Source organism: Oryzias melastigma, linkage group LG12 (genome assembly GCF_002922805.2).
Source record: "Oryzias melastigma strain HK-1 linkage group LG12, ASM292280v2, whole genome shotgun sequence".
Classification (NCBI taxonomy): domain Eukaryota; kingdom Metazoa; phylum Chordata; class Actinopteri; order Beloniformes; family Adrianichthyidae; genus Oryzias; species Oryzias melastigma.
This window is the reverse complement of record NC_050523.1, coordinates 7521116-7534206: the sequence shown is the minus strand read 5'-3', so window position 1 is coordinate 7534206 and position 13091 is coordinate 7521116. Positions and strand designations below refer to the sequence as shown.

Below are 13091 nucleotides of genomic sequence, written 5' to 3'. Positions count from 1 at the left end.
TTAAAGTGTTTGCCTTTTTATAAAAGTTAATTACAGGTGGAAATGTAACTAATAATAATTATTATTTTTTCATTATTTGCACAGGTAGACCATCATCCACCTCACTTGAGGATTTTTTTTTAGCAGTTTGAACCTTTGCTCAAACTTTTTATTTATCAATAATCTATTTTATTTGACAGCGAATTTCAGAAAATTCAAGGATAAAGCAAAAAAAACCAAACAATTAAAACACAAAAAAATAAGCGTTAAAAATACGTTAAAACCAGCTAATAGAGGAATAAACAGTGAAGTCAGATTGAAAAAGTAGATTTAATTAAATGAGTTTGAATCTTAAGGTTGAGTTTCGTTTTTAGATAATTTAAACATTATTTTTAATCTATAATAATTGTCCGTCCACATTTGTCTCCTATAATTTCATCATTTCATTTAACTGTATTGTCTTTCCCCTCCTCAGTTTTGGAGGCGGTCCAGCAGTCAACCACCTTTACGTTTGTGCCATCTGTCAGGTGGAGATCGAAACATTAGCTAAACGCAGGAAAACTGAAATAGACACTTTCATCAAGGTAATTGCCTTTTTTCTGAAAGTTTTTTTTGAGTCAGTTTTAGTGCTTTTATTTTGTTGACCTTCTGTTTGTAGCTGAACAAAGAGTTCCAGGCTGAGGAAGCTCCGACAGTGATTTTGTGTATCAGCATGCAGTGGTTCCGAGAGTGGGAGAGTTTTGTAAAAGGAAAAGACAACGGTATCACTACCAAATGCAGTTTTGAAAACTAAATATTTAGTTTTCCTTTTTTAAAAATAAAACAGCTTTTTTGTGTTGTCTCAGAGCCGCCCGGTCCCATTGACAACAGTAAAATTTGGGTTATGAAAGGAGGACACGTACAGCTGAAGCAAGGTAAACATCAGCACTATGGAAACTAATACGTGGGAAATAAAGGTATAACTTTTTTTTGTTTTTCAAATTAGGCGCAGATTATGGTCAGATCTCCGAGGAGACATGGCAGTACCTTTTGGGCATTTATGGCGGTGGACCTGAGATCGCAGTGAGGCAAACCGTGGCACCAGCTGACCCTGACAGCCTCCACGGAGAGAGGAAGATCGAAGCGGAGACGAGAGCACTTTGAAATAAATACAGAGGTTGGAAGATTTGTTTTATGTTGTCTTAACCCTTTAACACTGGAGCTCCAGTGTTTATATTCTTTGATTTACCGTAAGTTTTTAATTAACTACCTCGGCACCACAACTCCGGAAAAAGTGGGTGTGTGTTCGTTGTAGTCTGGGGGCGGAGCTTGCAGCACAGAATTGGCAGTTGGCATCGTGCTTACATCAGCGTGATACCATCCTCTCGTTTTTGTGGGTATAGGAGGGGCTGCTGCAGATAGTGCAGGTTTTTAGATGATTACTCTTAAATGCATGAATGGATCAAAATACCGCTTTTGTTTTTTTTTTATAGTGAGGAATTAACTTAAATGCACTTAAAACCTCAAAAAATATAATTCTTATGGTAGGGCCCCTTTAAAGGGTTAATCCAGATGTTTTTTATGCTATTACACTGAAATAAATAAAGGTGTCAGAAAAATATTTTCACTTTGAGTATCTTGTTTTTTTTTTTGAGAAAAGCTTGGTTAGACCTCAAAAGTACCTTTGGTTAGACCTTAACCAAAAGGAAAAATACTTTAAATACTTAAATTAATCACTTAATTTTTATAGCACTTTTCCTGTCAAACACAAGGTACTTAACAAAAAATATGTAATTAAACAATAACTAACATAATAAAAAGTGTTAAGACACATTAGATTAAAGGCAGCAAAAAAGAAAAAAAAAACCCAGACCAAAAGGAAGGAAACGCTGTGGCTAAAATTTGAAGAGGGGCTGCACAGATTGAAAGATAGACGGGTTAAAGGGATACAAATGATAAACCATGAAAGGCATAGTAATGAATACTAAAAATTCCAATAAAAAGGTTGATTAAATAAGCATTAAAGCATAGATTAAGGTTTTTGTGCCTGTTCTGGAAAGAAAGGGTCTAACTATGGCAGTGTTTTCGAATGAAAAATGTTAGTTCTGTTAGAGATGTGGTTTTTGAAGTTAAGATCTGGATCAAAGAAAACCCCCAGGTTTTTTTTTGCCGCGTCACCTAAATTAAAACCATAGTTTTGAAGTTTGAGAGTGACTTCTTGTCTGTCAGCTTTAGGTCCAATGATCAGAGTTTCTGTTTTATCCTTGTTGAGTTTTAGAAAATTAGACATCATTAATGTCATTTGGAAACATAGTCGCATAGAGCTGAGTATCATCAGCATATCTGTGGAAGTTTAGGCCGTGTCGCCAAATCACATTACTGAGCTGCAGCATATAGTGGACACTAAGGTAAGTTGAGCCACCCATTTGTTCTGGACAACCGTACACATGTTTTGTTATGCGACCACAAATTTAGGAAGCGAAGAGAAGTGCAAGGGATAATTCCGACCGTGTTGAGCAATCTACTTAAAAGAATGGAGTGGTCGACTGTGTCAAAGGCAGCAGTGAGAACAAGTAAAACTACTTTTTCTTGTCAGCATTTTGCCTGAGGTCACTGACCCCCCTGACCAAGGGTGTTTCAGTGCTTTGATATGTCGTAAAACCAGACTAAAATTTTCTTCATAGATGGCACTATCGTTTAAAAAGTCACTTAACTGGTTAAGAACATGTTTCTCTAAAATTTTACTTAAAAAAAAACAAGTGATTACTAAAAACAGACGGATCCAAGTTGCTTTTTTTCCAGGATGGGTCTCACTATGGCTTTCTTTAAGGACTTTGAAGATTCCATACTGGAAAAAGCAATTAACAACATCCAGGATATCGACTTCACAAAACCAGTAAACCTCTTTAAAAAGGTGTATAGGTGTGGTGGAAAATTGTTGGAATCCGATGAAGGAGCAGACAACCTTTGAAAGTGCCGCTCTGCAGAAACTGTGTCCTTGAAAACAGCACAAGTTTTTGATTTAGTCAAAAAAATGGCATACTCACAATTAAAAAAAACATTTTGAACACTTTTGAAATAGATTAAAAGAGGATATTAGACTTATTTTACAGAAAACTTGCAGGCAGCCTTGAAAAGCGCATGTGTTAGCGAGAAATACTCTCCAGTTTCACCACTTTTGTTATGAGGAATGGAAGTTACTAACTTAACAAAGTAAAGACAGCTTATCCGAAAAAACAAAGTTCTCATGATATCTTCATGTGGAGAGACTTGCATTTATGATCTTCTGTGAGCTTCATGTAACCTGAAGCTAAAATATCTTAAAATGTTTAACTTTTCTGTCTTCCAGTGGCTCATAAATTCCTTCTTTCCCGCTGAGAGTAATATTTCTACCTGTTGCCAAGAACTAATAAACAGAGCTGAATTTGTTTAAAGTCGACTCCCAATTTTTCATTTTCACTTTATTTTTTGTATTTATTTCAGGTCTTCTGATCCCTTCTTGATTCCAGCCCTCACATGAAGCTGAGGAATTTGCACCTTGGTGAAGAAGCCGCATTGTGAGCACTTTGTAAATGTAGCAACGTGTTATGTTGATGCCAGGCTATAAGAGGAGGAACCTTCAAATCCTTCAGTTTGATCTTCAGTGTTTGGGCATTTTGGGAAAAAAAAAAAACAATATTACTAAGACGTTGTTGGTAGATGTGGTGTCTCAGTGGCTGCTCTAGTGGCTCTATGTCATGTACCGCTTTTCTGGTTATGGCAGGCAGACGGCCTCCTGCGTTACGACCCAGAATGATGCAGGGGACCGAAAATCTCAAACTTATTTAAGTGGAAACGACAGCAACAAGCGTCCATTAACAGGCTTTGTGTTGTACGAGTTCATAGCTGCAACTGCAAACATGAAAGATGTAAACCTCAAATGTGCACTGAACCCTAAAGAATGGAGTAAGAGAACCGTGGGTTTGTCTATAAATGCATGCACAAGACTAAATTAGACCTTTTTCAGGGCTCAGAATGCATGCACTTGCAAGTAAGATGATCATTTTACACAAAAAATATTTATTGGTTTAGGTTTTTCCTGCTTTTGTTAATGCAAGTGTTACCACTGGATAAGGGTTTGCACAGATTAATTGTTTTAAAGTCAATAGAAAATTGCTTCAAAGTATTACTGCAGGTGCATTTTAGAAGAGTTTACAGGGTAATTTGTCCATTTTAGAACACAACTAAGTAGTTTTGAGATAACGGCATAAAAAAGAAAAAAATGGCATGCAGTGCTTCTTCATTAAATCAAGCAACTTCCATCTTTTTTACAATTAAAAAAACATATTTGACAGAATCTTAACTAACTGATGTGTTGTGAAAAAATAAAACTAAAACACCCAAAAGATATTTGATGATGTGAGTTCCGTTACACTTCTTTTCTTCTCTTTTCTTTTCTTTACATGTTGTCATACAAGAGCTACAAATTACACACAGTTTAAACTGATAAAATAATATATATGTCTAAATATTAAAAATTTCGTTAAATTTTTAGACGTTTTTTTCATTACAGATGTGGATATTCTTGACACAAATTGTGATCACCTTGCAATCATGGAGACATCTCACTAGAAAAGAAGCGCTTTACTTTTTTAAAATTTTTGTTTAAATATATAAATACTTGTTGTAAAATATTTCTTTTGTTTGTGCAGATATTCAACATTTTAATAGATGTAAAAGTTCATGACTCAAATGACTCAGGGTACAATCTGACCAAAAGTTTACAGTTCAACGTCACAGGGGGGTCAAAAGTGTTTTCATCCCTGAAGGGTTATTGTCAAAAATGTGTTGATGGAAGCATCTAAAACAGCTTGTTACCAGATACATTTACTTACTTTAGTTATTGCGTTTAAGTTGTGTTAATTTATTGATTAAAGCTACTGCCTCATCTCTAAAATGTTTGTCAAAAACGACTTGATCCCCTTAGATAAAATCTACAAAAATACAAGTCAAGATGCATAAAAGGTTTTAAAACAACTTCATAATTGACATATTACTTGTTTGGATTATGTAGTGGTTGCTAAAACTAACAAAAAAAGCAACCGATTTGTATTTTTGTTTTAATTTAATAAGTAGCAACATCAAAGAGTCGTAGAGGTAGAGTCAAAAATGTTAAAAGATGAATATTTGGGGTTATTTGTTGATCATAATTTAAAATTACTAAGTAAAGATTGCTGCAATTCTTTATTCCTTTTAAAATAATTTTTTTTTACAGGAAATCTATTTTATGCTAACATAATTCTGCATTCATTTGAACCTTTGTACCGGTGTTGCAGTAAAACATTCTGATGAATTTCACGACTTTTAGGAAATGAATCACAACAGATTCCAACTACGTTGTAAGCTGTCTTTTAAATTATTTTATGATGCGATTTATTTATATTTAGGGTTTTAAACTATGGTCATAGAGCTTAGAACTTTCTCAAATGCAGAATGTTTGAGTCTTTTCCAGGTGGACCAAGAAATCGTCTGGAGTGTCAAACCCCACAAAAACACGTTTGTAAAAATAATTTAAGTTTATTTTGGAAAAACAAATCCTTCTACATTTCCTTCTGGCTTAGCCTTTATAAGAAATCTATATTGTGGCTTAATTATAACATTTATGTAATTAACAGCTGGTGTTGTTTGGGGTAGTCTGGACATTTTGATCTGTGCTCCTTTCAAGGCAAAAATGAGAAACAAACACTGATTTGCAGTTTTTAAATAAAACAAACATAAAAATTAACTTTTTTTCTTGTTTAATAAAGTAAAAAGAAGAAAAAAATATATTTTTATTTTCCTGTTTTTAATATATAAGATAAAATTGGCTGCTTGTTATGTATCCAGACTCATTATACAAATGTGTTGCGCCTGTTTTGTTGACCATTTTTAAACCCCATGATTTGATTTATTAGTTTATTACAAGCATCAATTGTTGACGATAAAGCAAACAAATATTACACAGATATATTAAATTCATTTCAGAGATGTAGAAATACATTGATTTAAAAAAACAAAGAAAGATTTACATGAATGCAAGAAAAACAACAGTATTTACTCATGATCATAAATGGAGATTTTGTGACTTAAGTCAAATTATATTAATAAAATAAGAACTATTAACTAAAGTTAAGTGATGATATCACAGAAGAAAGTTTTCTCTGCATTTAATTTTGTGGTTTTCACACATTTCAAGACTTTGAAGCAGGAACTCCTGTTAATGCTTTTGGGCATGTTTGTTTTTTTATACATTTGAGGGGTAAGTGCAATGAAATAAAAGAATTAAACTTCGTGCAATCTTCAATGTATTGCTTTAGAGCTACAAAACCCTTAGACAATAATATATGAAGCGGCTAACGGTAAAGGCTGTGCAGAATATTCTAGTGCAATGTTAAGAAATTTGGAGGTGTCGTAATTTAAATCATCTTTTTTAATGTGTTTTATTTACATGGTTTCCTTATATTTAACAGTGTACGCCGGTTGTCATGACAATGGTGATGCTTTAAACTGTAGTTGACCACACGTTTGTGTGATGTCTTAATGTCTGTATAACTAGTGTTAAGACACACGGCTGGTTCGATGAATAAAACTTTTTGGGCTCGGATTTTAGCCTCTTTTTTTTTTTTTTTTCTTTCTCCATGAATTTTATTTGTAAAAATACTTAAATTGACAAACTACTTTCTGTAGCAATATGCATTGATTAAAAGGAAACAAAGACTTATATCACATTGTTTTCATTAAATATTGAGATTATTAACTGCAGTCTAGTAGTTTGATTTGCTTAAAAAGTTTTTAGGATGAAAAAGGGGATTTTTTTTAATGCAAATGTTTTTTTTTCCTTTATATATTTAACTAAATAAATATCAAAGTTGCAACTAGATGCTGGTAGGTTAAAAAACTACAGAGAAATCCATCCATCCATCCATTTTCCTGACCGCTTTGTCCCTTTCGGGGTCGCGGGGGTGCCGGAGCCTAACCCGGCTACTGATGGGCGAAGGCGGGGTACACCCCGGACAGGTCGCCAGTCTGTCGCAGGGCCTCAATCACACACCCATTCACTCTCACATTCACACGTAGGGGCAATTTAGAGTCACCAATTAACCTATGAAGCATGTTTTTGGACGGTGGGAGGAAGCCGGAGTCCCCGGTGAAAACCCACGCATGCACGGGGAGAACATGCAAACTCCACACAGAAAGGTCCCAGCCGGGATTCGAACCGGGGCCTTCTCGCTGTGAGGCGAGAGCGCTAACCACTGCACCACCGTGCAGCCCCTACAGAGAAATCGATATTGAATGTTTTTTGTCGGTGTAACTGTATTTCTAAAGTAAAATTTTTGATGTCTCATTACAGAAACACATGTTTGATTGCACTTTTGTAAAAGTTTATTTGGTTTACTTAATTAACTTATCTGTTTTTGCTTTTCTGTGCCTATAACAATGCATTTTTAAAAGAAGCATGCTATTGGGAACTAAAAGCTTGTTTGAGATTTAAAAACTTTTGAACAGAAGAAAAAAAATAAATATTTATGCAGCACTGTGACATCACAAATCCAGAGCATCAAGTGTCTGTCTTAAACTTCACTCAGTTTTATATTAAGCTTTACTTTCTGTACCATAGAAATGGAAAATTACAATAGAAAAATCCTCAAATAAGGTCTAAAGTTAAAGCTCCACTGGTTAAAAAGCAAAGTGCTGTAAAGACATTCCTTATATACGCTGTTTATCACATGCATCAAGTTTGTTTCTGACAAATGTTTATATTCTCTTGACATTTTTAAAGGTTTTTGTTTAAAATGTGTGTTATTTATGATGTGTTACGGTTCTTGTTTTACTTTTACAAAGGGGTCACAGGGTTAAATGCAAGATGAAGCTTTTGTGTTTACATTTTTCCCAAAAGCTAAAGTGAAAACTGACAGTGGAATGCAAAAAGCTCCTCTGTATAAACATCTTTGACTTCATTTCACGCTTCATTTTTTTCAACCCCTAACAAAATCATTTTAAAAGAAACAATAAAGTCTATGGAAATATCCCCACTTCATTAAAGTGTTTATATGATGAGATATTCTTCTTCCGTCTTGGTCAGAAAGGCAGCAGGGTTTTTTTAAGGGACTGTGATGTCATTTCCAATGATGCTGAGCTGGATCGAGCGCAGACAGAGAGGAACACAGCGGGCTGCTGGGAGGATGTGATGCACAACAGGACTGCAGACGAGAGACATTTCATCTCGAAGAGGTAGGAGTCATAAAACTATCCTTGAGTGCCGTTTTCATTGGTTCTGTCACACGACACTATAGGAACATGAAGAAGCCTGCAGTGTGTGTGTCTTAGCATGAGCATGCATCCCCTTAGACAACAGTAATAATCACTACTGACATACATTCTTGGGTTTTACAGGTTGTTCGTGAGTCACCAGATGCTACAATGAATTATTAAGAACCCCTACTTTAATTGAATAGTGACGGGACAGCGGAGAAGTCGCTCCTGCTGTGTCCATTCATTGGGACAGGATGGGTGTGGCGAGAAGCAGCGCCCCGCTTGTCCTTTCTGTCCTCATTAGTCATTTGCAGCCTCATCGGGCTCTCTGTGTTCACAATATATACAATCTTCCCTGCAGATTTTATTCCTACTGATATATACACTTTTTTTCTTCAATTTCATTTTCTTTTTTTCATCATTCTGAAAATACAATGAATTCATTTTACTAGTTCTTTTCAGGACACAGAAATGAAGAAAAGTTCCCACTTTATGCATATAAATGGATAATAATTCTTATTTTCCTGTTTTTTTTAAGGTGCAGATCTATCTTCCTTGTTTGGCAGATATTTTACTATAATCAAATTTAGTTGGGCTGGGTTGATAAAATTGATTAATTGATATGAATCGATCTAAGCTTAATAGATCAATAATCGATGTGTCGCTGCAAAAAAATGAGTTGAGAGCCGCAATGGGCTACATCGGTGACTAGTGAGCGCCTTTCAAAACTCTGTGACACACCCACAATCAGGCAGACGATGCTAAGCTGCACCTGTGGCACCTCATTATGGCTCCTACACGATCCATAAAATAAAGATCGATCTAGCACGTAAAGCTACACTTCGCTAGCTTGATATCGTTTAATGGGATTTCCCATTTAGCTAATGCTAGCCTTAGGTTGACATAAACATACATTGCTGACTAAATGAAAAGCTTTATATACTCACAGCATGAGATTTCCAAACTCTATTGAGGAAATGTTTTTTAAAGTAACCATTTGTGATCTAAAACACAGTTTTTTTGCTCATCCTTTGCTTGTTCTTTAAAAAAAAAAGTGTACTGATATGTCACAAGCTCCACCTAGTGGCCAAACTGAAACGCCCTCCAGGAGAAGCAGAACAATGTTTACAATGTTAATAATCTGAACATTTTTGTTAGAATTTCTACTTTTGAGAAACCATGTAAGACTATATACTATTAACAATCTCATTATTTCACTAATACATTTTACAGTATGCTAACTGTATAAGGTTAATGTAAATATATTCAAAACATATATAGATTATTAATATATTTCTAAACAAGTGTGTCTAAATGTGTAAACCATGTAAACTCAATTTAATTGAATCAAATTGAGTAGATCGAAAGAATAGAAAAAAAAATAGTAAATCTAATTGATTTACGCTTTAATTAATCAAATCTGTAAATTATTATTGATGCCCAGCACTAAAATGTAGCACAGATTTCATCCTCAAACTCAAAATAATCAAAAATAAATGTGTACTCTGATATTTCTTTTTCACAGTGTGTGAAACCCTACTCAATTTGAGCTATTAGCATGAAAATTATAGGTAAAATAGTTTATACTCCATGACTTCTACTTCTTTAGTCATCTTTTTACCCTCTGTATGTCCCTTTTATTTGTGTTTTTAAATGTTTTATTCATGCTGTTTCAGTTTCACCTCTAACTTTTTTCACCCTGCTCCTTACTACAATCAGAGTATCATCTGCAAACATGATCACCCATGACGGTGCCTGCTGCCCTCCGGTTTATCTGTAGCCACAGCAAACAAGACTGGGTTCAGAGACTTCCTGCCCCACGTGTCAGCGCCTCAATCACATTCAACAGCACCCCCACACTCGACTCTGTCACTGCTGGTTTCATCATCTCTCTGCGTTCGTTTGCACCTTCTAATCCAGACAATCCAGCTCCTGCATTTTCCACAGTTATTTCTTTACTTTCTTTCAAACGACAAATCCTCTCTGCCACATATTTACCGTGTGACTCATTAGCTTTAGGATATTGTCACCCCCGTTAATGGCTTTGAAACAGCTTAGACCTGTCGGGGCATGGAACATTGATGGGGTGTCTGGTTCTGGATGTTCCAAATAAAAGCTGTTTCCTCCATTGCCATTTTTTAACAGCTAGTTTCATTCTGATAGAACATTTTTTGTCCTGAAGCTAAGCAAGGAGAATCGATCTGAAAATTTTACATTTTTTGTCATTTTTCTTGTTTCTTTCTAAGGTCAATGAGCTCTTTACTCCATCCAGTAAGCTGGGACACAATTCACGTTGGAAATCTGGACATTTCGTCGATTTTGTGTCCAACAAAGAACCGCTTTGCCTGCTATCCTGGTGGACGGACTTCCACGCTCTGGTTCAACCACCAAGAGGAGGCTCTTCTCTGATGTTGTTTCTCTTTCTTTTTGACAAATGTGTCCCATTTAAAACGTTTCATGCCATGTCTTGCAGCTGTAAGGAATGAGGAGTCTAGTTTGTTAATATTTTCATCTCCTGGTTACCCAGCACTCTTTTTTACAAGTGGGGTTCTATTTTTCTACTCACTGATTTCTGTTATTTACAGGAGAAAGAAATGTGATTTATACAATAATAATAGTGATTAGGCCTATTTTCATGAAAATTCTTGATCTTTAAAGCTACAAATATGAATAATTTTGTCTATACGTATTAGAAATTTCACGATAAATAATGCATCTTTGCTTCATGAGGATGTGTTAACATCTCTGCGTGGACTACATACCTTCACTTTCTGCGTGCACACACACCATGGGTTGTGTTGCATGCACCCAGCTGGTTGACATGTGGTCAGTGAGGGCCAGAAGGACAGGTCGAAGGGCCATGGAGCTGGCCACCTACCCCCACATGCTGCAGGGGGGCTACCACAGAGTGACGGGGCTGCACTACATGTCCTCCTTCTCTGACGCCGAGGACTGCTGCGACGACACCAGCTCGGGAAGCTCGCTGACGCTGGATTGGGAGGGTCAAGGTCCTGATGGCTGACGGTCATGTGGGGCATGGCGAATCCTGAAAGTGTTTGAGGAAATCACACACGTTTGGTAAACAAGCCCTTACCATTAAATTTAAAAGCTATATATCATATGTGTGTATTTATATACTACAACATTTCAGGACTAAAGATATTAAAACACTTCCAAATGCATCAAATATTGTGAAAGATGAAGGAAATATTTTTAATTCAGACTTTTATTTTGAAAAACGTCCCATTTAAATGTGTGGACTTTTTTTTATTTCAAGGTAAAGCTTTACTTCAATCATTTATCTTGACTTTTTGATTACTTTGGGGATTACTGGTTAAATTTAGGTAAAAAAAACATAATTACACGTTTTAAATCCTGTTGCTTCATTGTGTAAAATCAAAACAGTGCAATATTTGCTCTTGAAATATGATGACTAATTCCAGTTTGTGTTTGAATCCAGCTTTGTGTTTTCATAGCCTCTAGCTGAGTTGAATGATGGCAGATTGAGTAACTGTACTAGAACAACGAATCACAGCTTCTCCGGTGGCTGCAGTGGAAATTTTAATGTTTTGAAATAAACTTGTGACCCATATTATGCCAGCAGACTCATGAAATCATTTGTGATCATTACAGAGAAGTGGGGAAAGTTATGCGTATCACTGTGAGTCTGAATGAATAAGCTATGAAGTCATCCTCAGACTCTGTGATTCAAGTTGTAGTAAAAGTTCTGCTAAAACTTGTCAACTAGAGGTCAGACAAGTTCAAACAATAACTGTAAAAATGCATTAAATCTAACAAACAAAAAAACAATTTTACATTAAATGTCTCAAAAGCAGATGTCCTAGAAATAACTTAAAAGTTCTTACCTCCTTGTGAGACCCACTTGAATGAAAATAATGTTTTTTAACATGTTTTTGTTGCATTTTCCCTCATAATAGGACATTTAATCTTCTTCTTTTCCTTTCGGCTTTCCCCTTCAGGGGTCGCCACAGCGAATCAGTTTCCTCCATCTAAGCCCGTCTTCAGCATCCTCCACTCTAACACCAGCCACCTTCATGTCTTCATTCACTGCATCCATAAACCTCCTCTTTGGTCTTCCTCTAGACCTCTTTCCTGGCAGCTCTAGACTCAGCATCCTTCTACCAATATATTCACTGTCTCTCCTCTGAACATGTCCAAACCATCTCAGTCTGGCCTCTCTGACTTTATCTCCAAAACCTCTAACATGTGCTGTCCCTCTGATGTATTCATTCCTGATCCTATCCATCCTGGTCACTCCCAAAGAGAACCTCAGCATCTTCATCTCTGCTACCTCCAGCTCAGGTTTCGGTTGCAAATTATCCACAGCTGTCTTAAATTTGTACTGATGATTGATCCTCTGTGTAATTCAAACGGGGGAAATGATTTGTAAGTCCAGATGTGCCCTAATACACAAAGTCTCTGGTTTTCAGTTCTCCATTGCCACGTCATCGGATTTGTCAGTCTTTTGTTGCATCTTTTGTTTTAATATTGTACTTATTAAATGTTTACATTTCTGCCACCAAGTGTGGGTCCTATAGTTCATGACTGATGGGGAAACAACAAAAACTATAAGCTACAGCACTCAATCCTCACAAAAATCATATTTTTTCTCTGAAGTTTTCTCCAATAAATTGTAGGATTTACATCTCTTTTTAGTCAATTTCATTAATTTTTAACAGTTTTTCGTTTTTTATGTTTTATTTAAATGTAATTTTTAAAGGAATCTGATCGTCAAAGGAATGGACAAGTATTGGGGACAAATAAAAAAAAAACGGATTTACAAGAAATTTGAGGTTTTGGTCTATCAGGATTCTCAGGGGAAAGTTAACGAAATGGAAAGT

General features: G+C 35.8%; 1 protein-coding gene and 1 long non-coding RNA gene across 2 annotated transcripts in view; both read left to right on the top strand.

The window, feature by feature from the left end:
• usp20 (ubiquitin specific peptidase 20) overlaps positions 1–6580 on the top strand; it is a 19682-nt gene extending 13102 nt beyond the window's left edge. Inside the window, exons 21-25 of the mRNA XM_024299161.2 lie at positions 455–563; positions 638–740; positions 825–893; positions 965–1135; positions 3442–6580. Coding sequence (XP_024154929.1) covers positions 455–563; positions 638–740; positions 825–893; positions 965–1122 — 439 coding nt within the window. The 3' untranslated portion in view covers positions 1123–1135; positions 3442–6580. The remainder of the gene's footprint in view (positions 1–454; positions 564–637; positions 741–824; positions 894–964; positions 1136–3441) is intronic.
• Positions 6581–7314: 734 nt separating this feature from the next.
• Positions 7315–11824, top strand: LOC118599475. Its single transcript, XR_004948854.1, has 2 exons — positions 7315–8208; positions 10476–11824. It is a non-coding gene; the product is annotated as an uncharacterized LOC118599475 (long non-coding RNA).
• The last annotated feature ends 1267 nt before the right edge of the window (positions 11825–13091 follow it).